At 38.4% G+C, this 21,388-nt stretch overlaps 1 protein-coding gene across 3 annotated transcripts in view; it reads right to left on the bottom strand.

Moving 5' to 3' along the window:
* ranbp9 (RAN binding protein 9) overlaps positions 1–21,388 on the bottom strand; it is a 98,620-nt gene that overhangs the window by 30,498 nt on the left and 46,734 nt on the right. For all 3 annotated transcript variants that reach the window (XM_043719041.2, XM_087978658.1, XM_043719042.2), the window contains 5 exons: positions 17,577–17,599; positions 5,471–5,655; positions 4,045–4,157; positions 2,486–2,594; positions 1,950–2,146 (listed from right to left, as the gene is read on the bottom strand). In XM_043719041.2, the coding sequence (XP_043574976.1) occupies positions 1,950–2,146; positions 2,486–2,594; positions 4,045–4,157; positions 5,471–5,655; positions 17,577–17,599 (627 nt within the window). The remainder of the gene's footprint in view (positions 1–1,949; positions 2,147–2,485; positions 2,595–4,044; positions 4,158–5,470; positions 5,656–17,576; positions 17,600–21,388) is intronic.

Below are 21,388 nucleotides of genomic sequence, written 5' to 3'. Positions count from 1 at the left end.
TTATTATTTCAAATTATCACAAATGGATACAGACCATCAAAATAAATCAATTTTCACTGAAATTTAGTATTTGAATTTCTCAAGAGATTTGAACGTTTGAGAGAGAGAAAAATCAGCGAGGATGAACTTACATATTTCGCAAATTTAACCAGTTTTTAAATAAAGGGATTGTGGAGGCGATTCGTGTTTTGGCATTTCATATACAAACAATCCTGCTTCATATCCTCTCCACACAGTCATAAGATTACTATCAGCAGACCACATGGTTGTTCCCATAAAATACGTACTAGATAGTCTCAGGCTAGCTCTACTGAGCAATGGTCAGGAATACTTATTGATAATTTCAGTTAAAGCTCACAGGAATGTCATTATAGCAGGGAGTACTTTTCTACGATTAATCAATAGAAATATTTTGAATTATGAATATTTTCTTTCATCTGACTTTCCGAGATGCGACAGATGTGGCTGCAAAATTTGAAACAGTTCTCAACACTTCAGTTTAAGAGAGACAAAATGTCAAATAAAAAGCTACCTCAGGAAATGCTTAATATTTTGAACACAAAATGCCTATCAAAATTCATTCAGAATTACGATTGGAGAAGACAGGATTAAGTAAAGTGGCAAAGCTGCATAGAGTTAATTGATCAGGGTGTTAGCTAGTACATTTTAGTAAAAGTATTACCAATTCCCTTAATCATAGTTTGTTTTTTTCACAGAATATATTTCATTTGTTACACTGCTGTATTTGAAGATGAGATTCAAAATAGATAGAATTAAATTTCAGAAGAGCTCACAACAAAAGGTATCAAACACTTGGGAGAAATTCACTTCATTTTAGATAGAATGAATAATAAAATGATAAAATCAAACCTCGACAATGAAGTGCTTTCTCTAGGGCAAAAAATTCGCCAATTCTCCTGCTTCAACCAAATCTCATGCAGCTATTGCAATACAAGCAATTCAAATTATGTATAGACACAGGCTCGTAAGAGGGAACAACTTAAGAGTTTACAAAAATGAACTATTACTACCATGTCAAAAATCACAACACCAGGTTATAACCCAACAGGTTTATGTGGAAGTACTAGCTTTCAGAGTGCTGCTCCAGTTGTGGGATTTTTAAACTTTGTCCACCCCAGCCCAACAATGGCACTTCCACATCAATATTACTACCATGAAGGAGCATAGATTTAATAATCTGGCCTGATATTTAAACATTGTTCATTAATCACAAGAAAACTGTATGAATTGTCAGTGTCATTTGCAAAGTTCCAGTTGAGGGCTCTATAAATAATGATAATTCACTTTCTATGGATAATTTGGAAAGACCATTCTCAACATTCATAATCAAAATTTCATTAAAACAATTTCAGTCCTTGGACTTCAAGCTTATTTCCCTTCATAACTAACACTGATGTATCTGGCTCTGTATAACATATTTAACTGTTGCAGTTCTTAGCAAGAATGGCAATGACCAATTCACTTAAGTTTTAAACAAAATACTGATCTTGTAATTGATCACACCATTTTTCATTTATTTCTGGGAAATTTGAGCTATGCTCAACACTTAGTGTCTTTCAACCTCAAGGAAAATATACACCTGTAAGCTAGTTTTACATTCCATCTTTACAAAGGTAGAGTGCCCCAAAAACAAAATACTGCAGAAGGAAGAAACTGATGCAGTTAATTATTTTAAACGAAAAAAAGTGTTATTTGCAATATCACAAGACAGATTAAAGCATTGTGTCTAAGTTGCACAAAGGTCTAAGCTCCCATCTGCTAAAGTGTAAAGGCCAAATATAAACGTGCAGCACAATCACAAATGACTAGAATGTAATGTGGCCTTATTTAATCTTTTCCAAGGAAACACTGCAATATTTGTTTCTGTTCTAGAGAATAGTACATGAAAAAAATTACTATTGCATGATGATTCTCTCCAAGCCATTTACCTGTAAAGTGACCGTGTGCACCATTTCCTTTGCATGTGGCTAGAACGTGAATATTGCTCCCATGGTTGGGACTCATGCTGGGACTGTTGAAGGTTCTAGGACTGCCTGGGTAGCTGTCTTGTGATTTTGGACTTCGGCCTCCTAAACATCGCACTTCACTATCTGTCCCATTTACCATTTCTATAAATTGACGAACTCTAGGATAAATTACAAGACAAACATTTCTCAAATTCTCCATTCTCTAAACGCTCCAATCTATAGTTTACCAGACTGATTAAAACAATAGCATGATTGAGTTGGTAAAGTAAGCTCAACACCTGAAAGACTTTGTTTCTAGGAATAAAATGGAACATATACATGTTAATGTTTAGAGGTAAATACTAAGATTTTTCTTGATTCCAGTAACTAACAAAAACTGCCACATATGATCAATTTTGTGTCAGTCTTTATCAAATAGGCCACGTGGGCAAAAATATGCAGAATGAAAAATTCATGCAGTATAAATACAAAGACGGTCATGTCACATTGTTGCTTACTTTAACATAAAAAGGAGGTTAGTTTTTCTTTCAAGTAGACCTGGATAGAGCTGCTGTGTTGTTTCAATTGCTTCTCCCATTCTTCCAGCTAGTACCAACTTCTGAATTCCTAAAACAACAAAAAGTACAGTCACTGTAGCTATCCTTACCAAGAGAGTAGAATACAGAATAAGTGATCAAAAAACTTTGCAGACTTGCAGATGATGATTCTTTTTATAATAATTAAGAGAAACATCAAAGCTGAATTGGATCATTCTAGAACATCAGATCTGCATCACTTTTACTATTTTTCTATAACATTTCAAGTTTCTTTCCCCTCATCAATGGGTAAAACCAAAGAAAAAATAAAGTGGAGTTAATATATTTTCTATCCTCTTAATGTGGTTGTCACATTTTCGCAGCTGCGTTTCCTCATAACACAAAACCAAGATCTATAATATAATTAATATTCTGCAAATTCATGTTTCTAAAGTAATGTATTGTTACCCCAAAAGCATGGACACTGTTTTACATTCATAACAGTGTTTCATTCAGACAGTTTCAGTCCTTAGACTTCAAGCTTATTACCCTTCAAGCATCATTCATGACTAGGTGCTGACACATCTTGGTCTGTACAACATACAGTTAAAACTTTTCCTGTTGCAGTTCCAAGCAGTAATATCATTGACCAATTTTCTTCAGTCTTCAACAAAATGACGATTCTGTAACTGATCCAACTCTAAAAATTTAAGAAATGTATTTCCTCCATACTTGATCTAAGTCTAATATTTATAATCTTACAACCTGAAGGAAACTACACGCCTATAAACAAGCTTGAAATTTTACACAAGGAGAATGTGCCCAAGTAGTGGATAAGGAAGAAATATTGCAGTAACTATGTTGAACTACATGCGTTATTTGCAACATCACAAGGCAGAGGAGTTGAAAGTGGATGACATTTAAAATCTTGTTTGTAAATTGTACTCTGGTCTGAGTTCCAGTTTCTCCCATTTGCTAGTGATTAGGCTACACAAAAGGTGTATTAATTGCAAACTGTCACTAAATCTTTCCCAAAACATCAAATATACCATTGAAACAGTAAACAATAACCCAAATATACTCATGCATCAAGATAATTTGCTTCAGCATCAAGATAAATGTCTTCAACTGGATTACAACTTTAATTGTAACTTTAAGTCGACTGGAGGTTTTCTGTGATGGTCAAAAAGAACTAAACCCTGTTCTAACTATTTCCAATATACACACCCATTTAAGGTTTTATCATATGTAACCTTACATTTATCTAGATAAAAATCTGTCCATCATTGCTCAGAATGTCTGCTAAGTTAGTTGACAGTATGCTTTCAATCTTTCATATGCTCATTACCAGGCCACAAAACTTGGCATCTTCTGCAAACTTTTTTTTTAAAAAAAAGTGTGAGACCTTTATCTTTTGGACATTTACACAAAAGAAAAAGCTGAATACGTTCAGAAGAGAAGATGAGAGGTTTCTTAAAAAACCTTTTGAAAAACAAATATGTCATTGAGCAGAATCAAGCTACAGTTCAATTTATACTCACTTTGTCTATTTTTAATGGACGCTAGCTCCTCCTGGAAAGCTTGTCCTGTGGACCTAGCAAAGGCTTCAGCTGTGGCACAGTAACCATGATGCACTAAGTAAGATGAAACCATTCTAGAAATTGAATTTTTAAAAAAATGTTACAGGCTCAGCAGTATTTCATGACAACACACTGCAGTTTCTAAAAAAAAATTTTGTAAAGATGATTACACCAGGCTATATATGTGCAATAACAGGAAATGCTTACCAAACTCAATGGAAACAGTCTTGCAAGCGTGAACATCATGTTTTCCCCATTGATTTCATAATTTAGGTACCATGTTTTGCAGAGTTATGACCCGGCAAATATATTTGCAGAAGCAGCATTTACATCAAACATACACAGAACAAGAGTTATGTTTCCAAAAATGCATTAAATATACATTGACAAACTAGTACTTAATTTATTAAATCGATGAGTTATTTACAAAAGTAATGTATCACATTAGTTCTTCTTCCTATTAGGATACTCTTGGTAAAGAAAAACACACAAGTTAAATTAGAAAATATTTAGAAAAACAAATAACATATAATTAATAGGGCAGTGGTTGACCTCAGACATGTGTATGAGAAAAGATAGGCAAAGAAAAAAGGTTGAGAGTGTCCACATGCACTGGATATAGACAGGGAGTTTAGGTGTGACAGGAGATGAGTAAATGGGCACATGTGCAAGAAACGGAAAAATGGAGAAAGGGAGCTTGAGTAGATCATGGGAAGAAAACTTTATTATGTTAAACAATGAAAAATACGTAAGATGAACTGGAGAATTAATAGGTAACTAGGACCACCTTTTAACGAAACTTACACGCCAATCTTTGAGCCCATGCAACAGCAAAGCACTGAGCTATTCTTAGCTGAAATCAAAACAACCTTTTTTGTAGCTTTGAAAACCTTGGAGGGGGGAAAAGAGAAAGAAAACAAGAGAAAAAGAAAGATTCCTTTGGATAGGAGAGGAGGAAGGTTTCTCAACTTCAAGTTTATTGCCTGCTCCCTGCCCCAGAAATATGATTTTTTTTTAGTTTGTTAGATGCAGGACTATTTTGCTTGCTGTGGTCTATGGCCAGGTCAGTTCATGTCTTACTGGAATAGCATTAAGAGGAGACATTTACGAATACGGCAAGATTACCAAGATTTAAAAGTGCAGCATTAAGGTGAACATTTGTTTCCAGTACACTGATCAGATTTATTTTAGTTAATAAAAAGTATTGAAATATCAGTATATACTTTGTAGCATTTAACATTAAGAAATACAAGCTGCATTTAATAGATGCAAGAAGAAATCCATGTATTTTAAATCTAAATCACAATTAAGTCACAGGAAAGAAAATTCCTTTAAAAGTTTTTAAATGAAAAATGCTAATATAGATAACAGACAATGTATCACCTACTTTTGAATCATTGTCTGCCATTCCCCTTCTCGATCTCCTACAGGGAATCTTTCAATCTGGGTCTGAATTTTAGATCTCCATTCTCGCATGTAGTCCTCAATATCAAAAACAAATGGATGCTGTCCAAAATTAGCATCTATCACCTCCCCTGGTGTCTGCAGTCCAACTGTGGGATATAAATTTGGCTGAACAAGAGAGAAGAAAAGAATCACTTGGCAAGTTTTAGACTCTTTAAGCAGTCCAGTAATGTCTGAGTAGACAACATTCTTATGAGAAATGCTTTGCAGCTGAAAATGTCTTTAAAAATGAATATTACTACTACAAAGATTTACCCTGATAAATCAAATTTGCAAAGCTCTGCTTCCCTCGAGTGTCAACAAGTGTTAAACAATATTTCCTCCTCCGACCTCACCCAAACTTTTACATCATTTACATTTATTTAAGAACAATAACACAATTTTAGGATTCCCACATGGTAAACACATGCACTCTCCTATGTCAAATACATTAGTGTTTGTCTGTCTGAAGCTCTCAACGAGGAGCTTAGAAAATCATTTGTAAAATTCACATCAATACATCAAAGTCTCAAGCTAAGGATACTTCCAATGATTTGTAAAATGTACCTTGCTAGTTTAGAGTGCAGAAGATATATTTACTGGAAAAATCAGATTCTGACTTCAAAGAAAAGGAATTAAAAATAACAAGCACCTGTAGCACCCTTAAGTACTTTACTACCCAGTGATAGAACCATGACTGATTTGCACCTTAAATCCTTGACTTTATACTCTTTGATATACTTGTCCTGCTAAAATCTACTGATTTCAAAAAAAAATTATGAACTGAGCTGGCACTTACAGATTTATTTTCTAGGAGATCCACGCCTGCCATCAAAAACTTGTTCCAACTTGTCCCAACTGGTTCTATTTTATGAATTTATACCCTCATTAGCGAAAAACATTTCTATCATTTCCTTTCAAAATACTGAATATCTCAATTAAATCACCCTCTAATCGATTTCAGAGATTGCAAGCTCAATTTACATACTGGTCACACATCTGAAACAGTATATGTTCTTTTCTCCACAGACGCTGCATGATCTGTTAGGCATTTCCAGCATCTTCAGTATTTTGCTTGTATATGGAAGGTTACATAATCTAACCACATTAATGTTCATTAATTTAAATAGCTGGCAAGATTCCATTGAAACTGTGCTGCACCATTACATATGTGCACACAGTATTCAAGATGTATTCTAACCAGAGCTTTGAATAGCTGTACCAAAAATTCCTCCCAATGATATTAACACTTCCTTGATATAAAAGGTTAATATTCCAGAATGCTGAAAGAGGTGGCTACATCCTAGAACAAGAGAGAGAAAGGTGCAGAGACAGTAGATGCATGGAGGTTATTTTCCAAAATTCCATTAATGGAATGGTTCCTGAAGATTGGAAAGTAGCATGTGTAACCCAAATATATAAGAGGAAGGAGAGAGAAGACAAAGAACTTCAGGTCTGTTAACATGGCATTAGCAGTAGGGAACGTGGTAGTATTTTGAATAAAGGATAAAAAGATAATAGTAGGATTGGGCAGAGAGAGTCAGATTTATGAAAGGAAATAATGTTTGACAAGCCTGTTAGGAGTTTTTGAGGATGTAACTGATGGAATAGACAAGTTGGAAACCGGTGAAGTAGCGAATTTGGATTTTCAGAAGGGTTTTATTAAGGTCCCACTCAAGAGGTTAGTGAGCAAAAGAGGATGTGAAGTTCCAAAGAAGGGTTGACGGATTCAAAGCATTAGCTCAGATTTCTCTCCACAGATGCTGCCAGATCTGCTGAGATTTCCAGCAACCTCTGTCTGTGATATATTTTTAAAGTTTGCTGATGATACAAAACCAGGTGAGAAAGAGATTAGGAGGATTTGAAAATGGCTGAGAGAGATTTGGACAGGCTAAGTCAGCATACAGTAACGTATCGAGTATTTGCTGAACACTTCCCAATTCCTCACGCTTTACATCCAAAAGGACCTAGCGCATTTTTGTTCATAAGTCACTGAAAGCTATTCTGTATGTAGAAAGGAATGAAGGCAGCAAATACATGTTAGTCTTTATTGCACGGAGATTTGAGTACAGGAGTAAAGATGATGTGCTGTAATTGCAAAACACTTAGGGGAGACAACACCAGTAGTAATGGGAGGACTCACCCAAGGACGTACATGCTTATCAAGAGAAAGTGCAACAAAGTTTCACTGAATTGATTCTTGGGATGTCCTATAGAAAAGTGGGGCAGCAACTCAGATGAGAGGGTAGTGTGTTTTTGGAAGTTTCCACCAGCGTGCTGAGGAAACTCAGATGACCAAGTTTATTCAAAAACCAGGATTAACAGATTTCTACATATTAATGATATCAAGGGGAAGAGGTCAAGTGCAGGAAAATAGAGGAGAGGTAGATGTGCCATGATTTGGTTTAATTCTGGATCAGTCTCAAAAGGACCCAAATGCCTTATCCTTGCTTACTGTTCATTGTGCTATTACTTAAGTGGATACAAAATACTACATTTCCATTAATGTCAAAGTAGCCAAAGGATTCATTTCAACGTGAAATCATTATAGCCCTCAAAGTGCTCATTATCCGATCGCCAGACCATAGCACCCTCTCTGTCAATTTTTATACAGAATTATTGAAAGTCACAACACATCAATTCTCTACTGGTTCTTCACTCAGATCCCTGCTCAGTGTGCCCCTGTAGCGCTCCCTTTGGCCACTCTCACCACTGGAGTCATCACTGATTTCCCCACCCCTTTTGTCAACAGAATAAAGATCATTTTCCAGCTCAATTCAATTCTGAACTCGTCATTTAGACTAGAAATGTTAACTTTGTTCCTCCTTCACAGATGTTGCCAGGTCTCTTGAGTTTCTCCATTACTTTGTTTTAACTTTAGATTCCTGCCCTTGCTCTTTCCCTATATCCCTACAATTTTGTTTCCTCCAAATTTGCACCCATATTCAGCGATGCTAAATGGGGAAAAAAAATACAAGGGGAGGTTTCTTTCAATTGCAATTCATTCATCCACCATCCTCTACATTGATGTACGTGCTATTCAATCACTGCAATATCAAACTGATTCTATGACTCTTGTTCTACAAATAACCTGCAAGACAGTTGCAAAGTATTTGCATCTCTTTCAAATTTGGAATATTTACATTAAAAAGGTCTATTTTCCCTAATCCAAGAAAAAAAATTGCAGTTATACACTTCAAATATATACTTAGATCAATTTAAAATTAAATCTTGGAAAGTTAACTATTCAGCTGACTACACTTCAATCAGCCAACTCTCCAAAATTCCATTTCTTTGCTCTTTCCATTATATTTTGTATTATTTATTGCAAGAAAGCAGGGGAAAGATGTTTGTGAATCAATTTCTGCCTCAATTAACAAACGAATATATTCAAAATTGGAAAAAACAGGAAAAAAATGAGAACACACTTGTTTAATTGCTGAATGCTATTAATACACAAAAATGCTGAAACAAACAGAACATTACAACTCGCAAAATACTGTAGATGCTAGAAGTACAAAAGAAAATGCCCGAAATACTCAAGTCAAGTGACATCTATGAAGAGAGAAACTGAGTTGGTGTTTCAGGTCAATAACCTTCCAGCAGAATCTATTTTCTCACATTCCTTGCATCCCTTAGAGCCAGAAATAGGGGACATTGTAATGGAGAATGAAGAAATAACAGAAAAATGGAACACAAAATTTGAATCGGTCTTCACAAAAGAGGATATCACAAATTTATCTGAAATGTTACAGAACTAAGTCTACTCAGAGGGAATAACTGGGATTAAAGGCTGACAAATTCCCAGGGGTTGATAATCTATACTATAGAAAGTCTCCCTGAAAATACAAAATGTGTTGGTGTTCATCTTCCAAAATCCTACAGAATCTGGAGCACTTCCTACTGACTACAGGATGGTAAATGTAACCCCTATTTTTAAAAAAATGGGAGAGATAAAGCAGAGAATCACAAACAAGTTAACCTAACATACGTAGCAGGGAAAATGCTACAATCCATTATGAAATACGCAATACCAGAACACCGAGGAAGCAATAATAGGATTTGACAAAATCAACATGGGTTTATGAAAGGGAAATCATGCTTTATTAATCAAGAGTTTTTCTGAGGATGTAGCTAAAAGAACAGATAACCATTGGATCTGGTATGTTTGGATTTCATGAAGACTTTTGATAAAGTCCCACGTCAGAAATTAGTGGGCAAAATTAAAGTATCGTGTTTGGGGACTAATCTGCTGACATTGGTTGAGAATTTGGCAACAGACAAGAAAGAAATAGACAGTGGGAAGAAATAGATCTTTTTCTGGGTTGACAGGCAGTGATAGGTGACACACTTCAGGGGTCAGTGCTCAAGCCCAACCTATTCATGACATACAACAGATTTAGAAAAATGAAACAAATGCGTAATGCATTCAAGGTTGATGACAACAAAAGAAAACTAAGTGGAATTGAGAGTTCTGAAGAGAATTCATGAAATGCAATTTTTGAGAAGATTTGTAGCCCAGGTGGAGGTTCAGGTTATAAGTTTGCTCACTGAGCTGAGAGGTTTGTTTCCGGACATTTCATCACCCAGGTAGGTAGGTAACATCATCAGTGAGCCTCCGTTGAAGCGCTGGTGTTCTGCCCTGCTTTCTATTTGAGGGTCTTGGTCTGTTAAGGGGGATATCACCCCCTTATAACTGCAGTTACACAGGGTCTTGATATGATCTCACCAGTAGTAGAATGTACAGTTTTGGTCACCTGACCCAAGAGAGGGTATACCTGCCACAAATGGAGTCCAGCAAAGGTTTATAGGAATATATTGGGTATGAAAGGACTGCTATGAGAAAAGAGTTTGGCTCAACTAGGCTTATATAGAAGAATGACAGGAGATCTGATAGAAATATATAATACAAAATTCTAACAATCTATACAGGCAGTCAACTGTGTTTTAAATTTGCAAGTCCTTATTCTGAGATTACGTCCTCTGCTCCTGAACTCTTCCACAAAGGGAAACATCCTTTCTTCATTGACCCTGTCAAGTCTTCTACGAATCTTGTGTCTCAAAATCTTGTGTGGCCTCTCACTCTTCTATTTTCAAATGAGTGCAGGCCCAACCTAATCAACTTCTTCTTGGAAGACAGGATCTGATATTAGCCTAGTGAACATTTTTTGAATTGAAGTGGTTTTTTATTTAGATTAGATTAGATTAGATTACTTACAGTGTGGAAACAGGCCCTTCGGCCCAACAAGTCCACACCGACCCGCCGAAGCGCAACCCACCCATACCCCTACATTTATCTCTTACCTAACACTACGGACAATTTAGCATGGCCAATTCGCCTGACCAGCACATCTTTGGACTGTGGGAGGAAACCGGAGCACCCGGAGGAAACCCACGCAGACACAGGGAGAACGTGCAAACTCCACACAGTCAGTCGCCTGAGGCGGGAATTGAACCCAGGCCTCTGGTACTGTGAGGTAGCAGTGCTAACCACTGTGCCACCGTGCCGCCCACTAAGTTTTATAAGTGAATGGACAAAACCAGGGCAAATGGATATCAATAGAGGCAAATATGAAATTATTCACTTAATATCTAAGGAGCAAATGTTTGGATTCTTTCTAGATGGTGAAAAGATATGTAGGCAGCACAAAAATTGCAAGATTGAGTGCAACATTTTATACAGCGCTAAGCTCACAAATATTCTATGCCAAATCAAAAGAAGTCCTACTTATTTTTTCAACTTAGGTGCTGGTGAGTGTTTTTCCATTAAATTTTACATTTAGTTCCATTATGATAGTTAAATATAAAGGCATGGTAGGGTAACTCAGTCTTGTGGGATGCCTATCCACTTCCATGTGGGAACTTTAGGGTGCTTTTAATGTCTGGGCAACCGCACATACAGGGATCATCAGCAGCTGCAGCAGCCCAACTCTAGTTGCAGAAATCAACTAGCACCTGGCATTTGCTCCTGTGCATTAAATTCCAGCTCAAAACGTTTTCTTTATTAGCAAGTGTGGAAAACACTGCAAGGGACATTGTTTAGTGCATTTCAAATAGAACTCAATGAGAGGTTGTGCACACTGGAATATCAATGGCCCACTCTTGTTTTTTTTTCTTAAAAATAGTAGACAGTTATACAAAGACATGAAGCAGTCAATGAACTTACACAATTAGAACAATGTATTTCCTGTTCACTGGGAGCACAAGAAAAAAAATTTAAAGCTACACAGAGCAATATCTTGCAGTACAGTACATAAATAGCTAAAAGGCACACCATGTCGAGACAAACGTAGGTGGGAAAGTTATGAGGAGAAAGATGCAAAGGGATGTAGATCAGTTAGGTGACTGGACAAGAAAGCATTGCATGAGGAAACATATAAACATCCATTTTGGTAGGAAAAATGGAAACTTATTTGTACTCCAAGGATTTGAATGCCCTTGTAAATGAAACACAGTCAACATGCAAGTAAACCAAGCAACTACAGATGTTATGTTAGCGAGTTTTGAGAAAATTTGTAGCTCAGGTTGAGGTTCTGGATGTTGAGGTTTTGTTCGTTGAGCTGGAAGGTTCATTTCCAGATGTTTCATCACCCTACTAGGTAACATCTTCAGTAGGCCTCATGCAAAGCACTGATAATTCCTGCTTTCTATTTTTGTGTTTGGGTTTCTTTGGGTTGGTGATGTCATTTCCGGTGAAGTCACGTCCTGTTCTTTTTCTCAGGGAGCAGTAGATGGGGTCTAACTCGACATGTTTGTTGACAGAGTTCCGGTTGGAATGCCATGCTTCTAGGAATTCTCGTGCGTGTCTTTGTTCAGCTTGTCCTAGGATGCGACAACACATCCATCCTCGGACAAACCAAACAAAGACACGCACTCGAATTCCTAGGAGCATGGCATCCCAACCGGAACTCTGTCAACAAACACATCGAGTTAGATCACATCTACCACCCCCTGAGAAAAAGAACAGGAAGTGGCATCACCAACCCAAAGAAACCCAAACATAAATAGAAAGCAGGAATTATCACCAGTGCTTCGCCCAAGGCCCATTGAAGATGTTACCTAGTAGGGTGACGAAATGCCTGGAAATGAACCTTCCAGCTCAGAGAGCAAACCTACATCCAAGATGTTACGTTAGCATTAATCACAAGAGGGTTTGTGCTTACTGTCATTGCATAGGGATTCAGCAAATCACACCTTAAGTATTGTACCAAAAGATCAGAAAAGTGATATTAATATTCAGAAGCTCAGCATGGCTGAGTGTGGGACAAGCTTATGTGTGGGACAAGCTTATGGAATTATATGGCTGTTCCTGCTCCTAGTTCCTATGATCTCGCACATTTCTTTTTAAGAGAGGTTTCCTTAAGTAAACTTTCAAGAAAAGGGGAGAATGAGATTAATTGGATAGTTTTACTCAAAACAGCAGATGGAAAAGGCTTCTGTGCATACTAGCTTATGATTCTACAACACACTTTAAAAAAATGCCAAACATAAAAGCACCCTACAATATGCAGCTCATAATTAGCCCAGGAAATGGAAAAGGACCTTGGGTGATTTTTCAACATACATGTTGGGCAACAGCTGAAAGACTATAATAATTAAGAAAGAACACCTCTCTATTAAATAGCACTCTGCCTTCTGGAGTACCAATGTGGCAAGACTGTGGAAATGAGAGAGAGCAAAGAGGCTTTATTGCAACTGCAGATTTAGAAAACGAAATAACTCTGAAAACTCTTAAGGATGAAAGGCCCAGATAAGATTCCAGAAATCTATTCCAGTCCACCCCAAAAAAATTCAACACTGCTCGATTTCCTCCTCATTCACTGCTAGAGGCTGGACTTTAAAAATAAGGAATTCTTAGAACTGTACAGCTGTTGATGAGGCTACACATGGAGTAGTGTAGACTTTGCATTTAAACAAGATATATTGACATTGAAGGCAGTTCAAAAGACGTTCACTTGACTGATCCCTGGGACGAATGGGGTTGACATATAGAGAACAGCTAGACAGTTTAAGCCTTTATTCATAAGGATTTAGAAGAATTAGGGTGATCTTACTAAAACATAAAACTCTGAGGGTATAATCCAAAGGTTTACAGAAAAGAAAATGGCCCTCTGACCCATCAAGTCTGCGCTGGCCAAAAACTACTTAAATATTCTAATTGCATTTTCCAGCACTTGGCCAACAGCGTTGTATGCCTTGACATCACAAGTATATATCTAAATACTTCTTAAAAAGCTGAGGATTTCTGCCTTTACCATCTTTACAGGTAACCAGTTCCAAATTCCTATCCTATAGCTGAAAGAAAATTTCCTTACATCTCCTCTAAACCTGTCTCCAGTCATTGATTTTTCCACCAAGGAGAAAGGTTTCTTTCCGTCTATGCCCCTTAATCATGTCCCCATTTCGTCCCCTCTGTTCCAAAGAAAACAACTCCAGCCTGCCCAATCTGTCTTCATAAGGAAATCTCCAGCCCAAGCAACATCCCAGTAAATCCATTGTACCCTCTCCAGTGCAATCACATCCCATCAATAATGTGGATTTCAGGACTGCACAATACTGTAGCCTTGGTCTAACCAATGTTTTATAGGGACATAAACATAAGAACAGCAGTAAGCCATTTAGCCCCGCGAGTCTGTTCTGTCATTAGATGAGATCATGGCTAATCTGCTGCCTACTCCACCCCCCTTAATACCATTGCTTAAAAATTCATCTCTCTCAGATTTGAGATGAAAAATGGAATCCAGCATCTACTGCCAGTTGTGGAAGAAAGTTCCAAACATCTAAAATCCTTTATGTGCAAATTGCTTTCCAACATCTCTACGGAGTACGGAGTGGTCTGCAACTAATTGTCAGGCTATGCCTCCTAGTTCTAGAATACCCTACCAGTGGAAATTGTTCATCTTTATCTACCCTGTTTTTTTTCCTGTTAATACCTTGAAGACTTCAATCAGATCGTCTCTTCTAAATTCTAAAGAAAATAGGTCTAATTTGTATAATGTCTCCTCATAATCTAACCGCATATAAACCTATGCCATACTCCCTCCAAGGTCAGTACATCCCTAAGCCAATACATCCTTCCTAAGGTGTACTCCAAGTGGGGTCTAACTAGGATTGTGCATAACAGCTTAACCTACCTCCTCAAACTCTATGCCACAGCTAACATGGGTAAGAGGACTGACTCCAATAACCACAACTGTCTTATGTGCCAACCAGGACTCCAACCAGCAGCGATTTTAAATCAATTCTCACTGATTCCAGTTTTGCTGGGGCTCCTGGATGCCACACTGTCAAATATGGCCTTAGTGGTCATTTGCAGTCTCTCATCTCACTTTTTATCATGTATTCTATTGTGTTGTATGTCCTAAGCAAATGCATCATCTCACACCTACCTAGATTGAATTCCATATGGCACTGATCAGTCCATCCTACCAGCCCATCTCCATCCTCCATTAATCTAAGGCTATTTACGACTCCATCAATGATCATATCATCCATGAATGTACTGATCAACCATCCTACATTCAAATCTAAATCAAATATATATATATGATTTAGATTTGAATGTAGGATGGTTGATCAGTACATTTGTGTGTGTGTGTCTATATATATATATATATATTTGGCAAGTTTGATACAAATTTGGTGGCTAAGTGGCAGGAAGCAGATGCTGATGGTCAAGTGAGTGGAAGTCTGTGTCCATTGGGTTCAAAGGGATCGGTGTTGTGGCTCTAGCTGTTTGTGGTGTGTGTGTTTTTATATATATATTTTCTTCCTGCCACTTAGCCACCAAACTTGTATCAAACTTGCCAAATTTTTTGGATATCATGGGCTTTTACCCTCGCTATTAGTCTCCCTTGTGGGATCTTATCAAAAGTAGATTAAGTTATGCATTTCCCTCACCTAGACATTTGGCCATCTCTTCAACCAGGTTGGTCAGTCATGACCACCTCTTAAAATCATGCTGACCATTCTTGATTAATCACGGTGTCTCCAAGTGCAGATTAATTTTGCCTCTCAGAATTGCTTTCCAACAGTTTCCTCACCTCCAAGATTCGATCAACTGGTCTACAGCTTCCTGTTTATTTCTTGCCCCCTTCTTGAACAATGGTACCACTTTGGCTTTCCTTAGTCCATTGACACCTCTCCTGTGGTCAGGAAGGTATTGGAAATTATTGTCAACACACTTCGTATTTCCTCCCTTGCCTTACTCAACAGTCTGGGATACATTTCATCTGGCCCTGGAGTTTTATCTATTTTTAAGCCTACAGAATGACTCAGAACATCCTCTCTGTCTATGCTAATTTATCTAATCGTATCACAGTCTTTCTCACTGGTTTCATCATCTCAGTAGTTAAATGTGACACGGTATTCTTTCAGAACTCTACCAAACTCCTCTGGTGCCATGCACAAATTACTAGTGTGGTTATTAGTGGACCCTACTCTTTCCCTAGTTATGCTTTTATTGTTAACATACTTTTATCCTTTATTTTACCTGCCATTATTCTTCCATGCCCCTTAAGGTTCCCCTTGCACATCCTGTACACCTCCAGGGCTTCTCCTGTTTTGAGCCCTCAGTATCTGCCATAAGCCTACAATTTTTTTCCTTTACTCAATCCTGTACATCCCTTGATATACAGGGTTCACAGGATTTATTAGTCCCAACCTTTGTCTTCATTGGAAAATGTTGGCTCTGCATCCTCCCTAGTTCCTTCTAGAAATCATACCACATTTTGTGACATCTCCCATGGTGTTTTTTTAAAACAGATTAAGTGGACACTCTTCAAACTAAGGGGTGAAGGAAGTTATTTTCTCAGAATAAAGAATGTCTTAAACTTTCTATCCCAGAGTGGTGTGGAGGCTAGATCAGAGAAATATTTAAATAGTTAGAGAGATATTGTATACTTTACTGTCTACTTGTCTGTTCTAATGGATGTAGGATTGCTCGCTGTGCTGAAAGTTAGTTTTCAGACATTTTGTCACCATACTCGGTAACATTTTCAGTGAGCCTCTGAATGAAGCACTGGTGGCGTGGCCCGTTTTCTTTTATATGCTTGGGTTTCCTTGGGTTGGTGATGTCAATTCCTGTGATGACTTCATTTCCCATGGTGATGTCATTTCCTGTTCTTTTTCTCAGGGATGTAAATGGGATCTAAGTCAATGTGTTTGTTGATAGATACCTAGTATGGTGACGAAACGTCTAAAAACAAACCTAGCAGCTTAGCGAGCAAACCTAAATCCAGAACCTCAACCTGAGCTACAAATCTCCTCATACTTGCTGTTCTAGATCATTAATGTTTTATAGAGTGAACATGACAGCTAGAGGATAATGCATATCATTATAATTTTTCTGCAAGAACCGTAAGTGTGGGGCTCATGAGGGGTCCATTACCTGCCTGCCACCCATTTCATCGGAACGGTAATCAAGAATGAGGTAAAGCAGACCCAGAAGACATGTCACATCATGATGACAATTTCAAGCCATTTGTCTGCACAAAATAAACTAACCCAAGTTTAAGTGAAGTAACATAAATGAGACAAATGTAGAAATTTAGTGGCTATGATATTTGAAATGCAAGTCAAATTGAAGAGTCAGTTATAACAGGAATCTGACAAGCTTATAATAAAATTAAGCAGAGGAATTCTTCTGGCACAGTGACAGTGTCCCTAGCTATGAGCTAGAAGGCTAGGATTCAAGCCACACCTACTCTAGAGGTGTGTCACGTCTGAACAGACTAAATAATTTTAGAGAGTTTTATTCAGTCACTCATGCTCCAATTTTGTTTAGAAAAAGGCAAGAGTACACAGATAAATGAAAACACATTACTGGAAATAGTAAGAAAGTTAGGCAGCATCTGTGTATGGGAATCAGCATTAGTATTTCAAGTTACTGATCTTGCGGTCACTGATTTGAAATATTAACTCTGTCCTCGTGACAAATACTGCCTGATCGCCAAGTGCTTCCAGCATTAGTTTTTATTTTCGATTTCTAGCATCTACAGTATTTTGCCTAAATAAAAGCTTTGGAAAATATTGTAAAGGATTTGTCTTACCGGTAAATCTGTAAAAGCAATACCTGCAGAAAAAGAAAATACCAGCATGTAACTAACATTTGACTTCATTACTAGTTTTCTACATAAGCCAATAACTGCTAGTCATAGGGAAAAGAAAACAAAATAAAGCATTATGCATGATTTTTATTTTCAGTCAGGTCTCATATGCACTCATTATATTGATTGTCAGAAATACTGTATTAAATAGAGCTCAAGAGTCACTTCAGACGACTCACTGTGAAGATAACCAATAGGACAATACACCAATCCAGCAATATTAACAGCAGTCTGTTACAATACATTAGAATATAAAATACTTTAATATTGAAGCATATTCATCATATATATTCAATTTTTAGTCAAAAAGTAGGATGTTGATTTTTACATTCATAACATTTTCAGAGATGGTGGAATTCCCCCTTACCCATCACTATGCTAATGCAGTTGTCATGTCGGAGATTGTTCCTACCAATGCTGTCACAAAGTAGCACAAAGGAGCCAGAAGTATTTTGATTATTTATTATTAAATATTTATAAATAACAACTTCTGTGGCGATGGACATAATTTCTGTAAACTAACTCAAATTTGTCAAATTCAAAACTAAAATACTTCAAAATTTAATTCTTTCACAGTACAGAAAATACTATTCAGGTGCAGATCATGCAGTGAACAATGTTAAATCCCAATTTAGAAAAAACACACTCTCCTTGCTTTCAAAACAGAGTAACTCATGACAATCAGCTTCTTGAATGGTATCACATGGATCATCAACATCATTCACATTATCAATCATTTCACAAATGATTGGGCAGCACGGTGGCACAGTGGTTAGCACTGCTGCCTCACAGCGCCAGAGACCCAGGTTCAATTCCCACCTCAGCGACTGACTGTGTGGAGTTTGCACATTCTCCTCATGTCTGTATGGGTTTCCTCCGGGCGCTTCGGTTTCCTCCCACAGTCCAAAAATGTGCAGGTCAGGTGAATTGGCCATGCTAAATTGCCCGTAGTGTTAGGTAAGGGGTAAATGTAGGGGAATGGGTCTGGGTGGGTTGTGCTTCGGCAGATCAGTGTGGACATGTTGGGCTGAAAGGCCTGTTTCCACACTAAGTAATCTAACCTAATCTAAAATAATCATCTTTGTGACAAAGTGCACTGGATGTCCATTATTTCATGGTCTAACGATCATATCCTTTGATTTCACCCCAGGTCTCTACAAACCGTTTCAGAGCGCATATGCTGTTCTCCCTTGGAATGTCTTCACTCCTCCAATTATCCAGTCATTTCACCTTTAAAATAAAAAGTACGTTCTCTTTGAAAGATTTGCTGAGACGTCCAATGGCTGTACAAGGCTAATTAGACCAATGGGAATCACTTTTGTGATTTAACGTTTGCAACATCAAAATGTAATCTGTCGCAAATGAGCAAACTTACTAAAAAAAAATCCTCTTGGTTAGAAATCACAAGGCCCCTAGATAAAGACAACATTACTCCAGGGGTACGTGACAGCAGCACTGTCATTAGACGAGTTATCCAGGGACTCAGGAAATAGTCTGGGTACCCGACGTCGAATCCCAGCAGATGAAGGAGTTTGAATTTAATAAAGAAGAATCTGGAATTCAAAGTCTACTTTGACAATGAAACCATTGTCGATTGTTGTAAATACCATAGCTCACTAACGTTCCTTTAGGGAAAGGGATCTGTTGTTCTTACTGGTGCAGCTTGTGTGACTTCAGACCCATAGCAATATGGTTGACTCTTAACTGCCCTGCAAAATGGCATAGAAAGCCACTCAATTGCTACAAGGTCAAGAGAAATGAATGAAACCATATGGACCACCTATCATAGATTAAGACAATAAGGACTAAGAAACAACAATGGCAAACAACCCTGTCAACTTAGATTAGATTACTTACAGTGTGGAAACAGGCCCTTCGGCCCAACAAGTACACACCGACCCGCCGAAGCGCAACCCACCCATTCCCCTACATTTACCCCTTTTACCTAACACTACGGGCAATTTAGCATGGCCAATTCACCTGACCTGCACATCTTTGGATTGTGGGAGGAAACCAGAGCACCCGGAGGAAACCCACGCAGACACGGGGAGAATGTGCAAACTCCACACAGACAGTTGCCCAAGGCTGGAATTGAACCTGGGTTCCTCTCTCTACCTCTTTAAATATCCTGCATAGCAACATCTGGGGCTGGTCCAAAATTTGGACATTCAAGTAAAAGCCTGACAGTGTGTATAAGGTACAATTTTGTGTTCATGACAAATGTCCCACACACCATCACCATCCCTAGATTTGACCTGTCACACAGGCAGGACAGATCTAGTGGAGGTGGCAACAAAACAATATACAGGTGGAAGGTAGTCACCCAGTGAATCCTTGATAATGATTCTGGACCCATGAAATCTTATGGCATCAACTCAGACATGGGTAAGGAACTCTCCTGCTGATACAAACAATGCTAGAAAAGCTCAGCAGGTCTGGTGGCATCTGTGGAGAAAAAAAAAAGTTGTTGTGGTTCTGTTCGTCGAGCTGGAAGTTTTTGTTGCAAACGTTTCGTCCCCTGGCTAGGCGACATCATCAGTGCTTGGGAGCCTCCTGCGAAGTGCTTCTTTGATGTTTCTTCCGGTGTTTATAGTGGTCTGTCCCTGCCGCTTCCGGTTGTCAGTTTCAGCTGTCCGCTGTAGTGGTTGGTATATTGGGTCCAGGTCGATGTGTTTTTTGATGGAGTTTGTGGATGAATGCCATGCCTCTAGGAATTCCCTGGCTGTTCTCTGTCTGGCTTGCCCTATGATAGTAGTGTTGTCCCAGTCGAATTCACGTTGCTTGTTGTCTGCGTGTGTGGCTACCAAGGATAGCTGGTCGTGTCGTTTCGTGGCTAGTTGATGTTCATGTATGCGGATTGTTAGCTGTCTTCCTGTTTGTCCTATATAGTGTTTAGTGCAGTCCTTGCATGGTATTTTGTACACTACATTCGTCTTGCTCATGTTGGGTATCGGGTCCTTCGTTCTGGTGAGTTGTTGTCTGAGCATGGCTGTTGGTTTGTGTGCCGTTATGAGTCCTAGGAGTCGCAGTAGTCTGGCAGTCAGTTCCAAGATGCTCCTGATGTATGGTAGTGTGGCTAGTCCTTTTGGTTGTGATATGTCCTCGTTCCGTGGTCTTTCTCTTAGGCATCTGCTGATGAAGTTGCACGGGTATCCGTTTTTGGCGAATACATTGTATAGGTATTCCTCTTCCTCTTTTTGCAGTCCTGGTGTACTGCAGTGTGTTGTGGCCCTTTTGAATAGTGTCCTGATGCAGCTTCGTTTGTGTGTGTTGGGGTGGTTACTTTCATAGTTTAGGACTTGGTCTGTGTGTGTGGCTTTCCTGTATACTCTTGTAGTGAATTCTCCGTCTGGTGTTCTCTGTACCATCACGTACCATCATCCACAAACTCCATCAACAAACACATCGACCTGGACCCAATATACCAACCACTACAGCGGACAGCTGAAACTGACAACCGGAAGTGGCAGGGACAGACCACTATAAACACCGGAGGAAACATCAAAGAAGCGCTTCGCAGGAGGCTCCCAAGCACTGATGATGTCGCCTAGCCAGGGGACGAAACGTTTGCAACAAAAACTTCCAGCTCGGCGAACAGAACCACAACAACGAGCACCCGAGCTACAAATCTTCGCACAAACTTTGAAAAAAAAAGTACTTCATAACTGAAAGGTGTTGGAAAGTAGGCTCTTTTATGCTTTTGACAGTTGCAAGAGGAGGAGGAAGAGGCCAGATGGCGTAAAGTGGAGACTTTC

This window comes from Chiloscyllium plagiosum, unplaced genomic scaffold (genome assembly GCF_037043375.1).
Source record: "Chiloscyllium plagiosum isolate Xiang-an unplaced genomic scaffold, Cpla_swu_hap1 HiC_scaffold_34, whole genome shotgun sequence".
Lineage (NCBI taxonomy): Eukaryota > Metazoa > Chordata > Chondrichthyes > Orectolobiformes > Hemiscylliidae > Chiloscyllium > Chiloscyllium plagiosum.
This window is presented reverse-complemented; position numbering and strand designations above follow the sequence as displayed.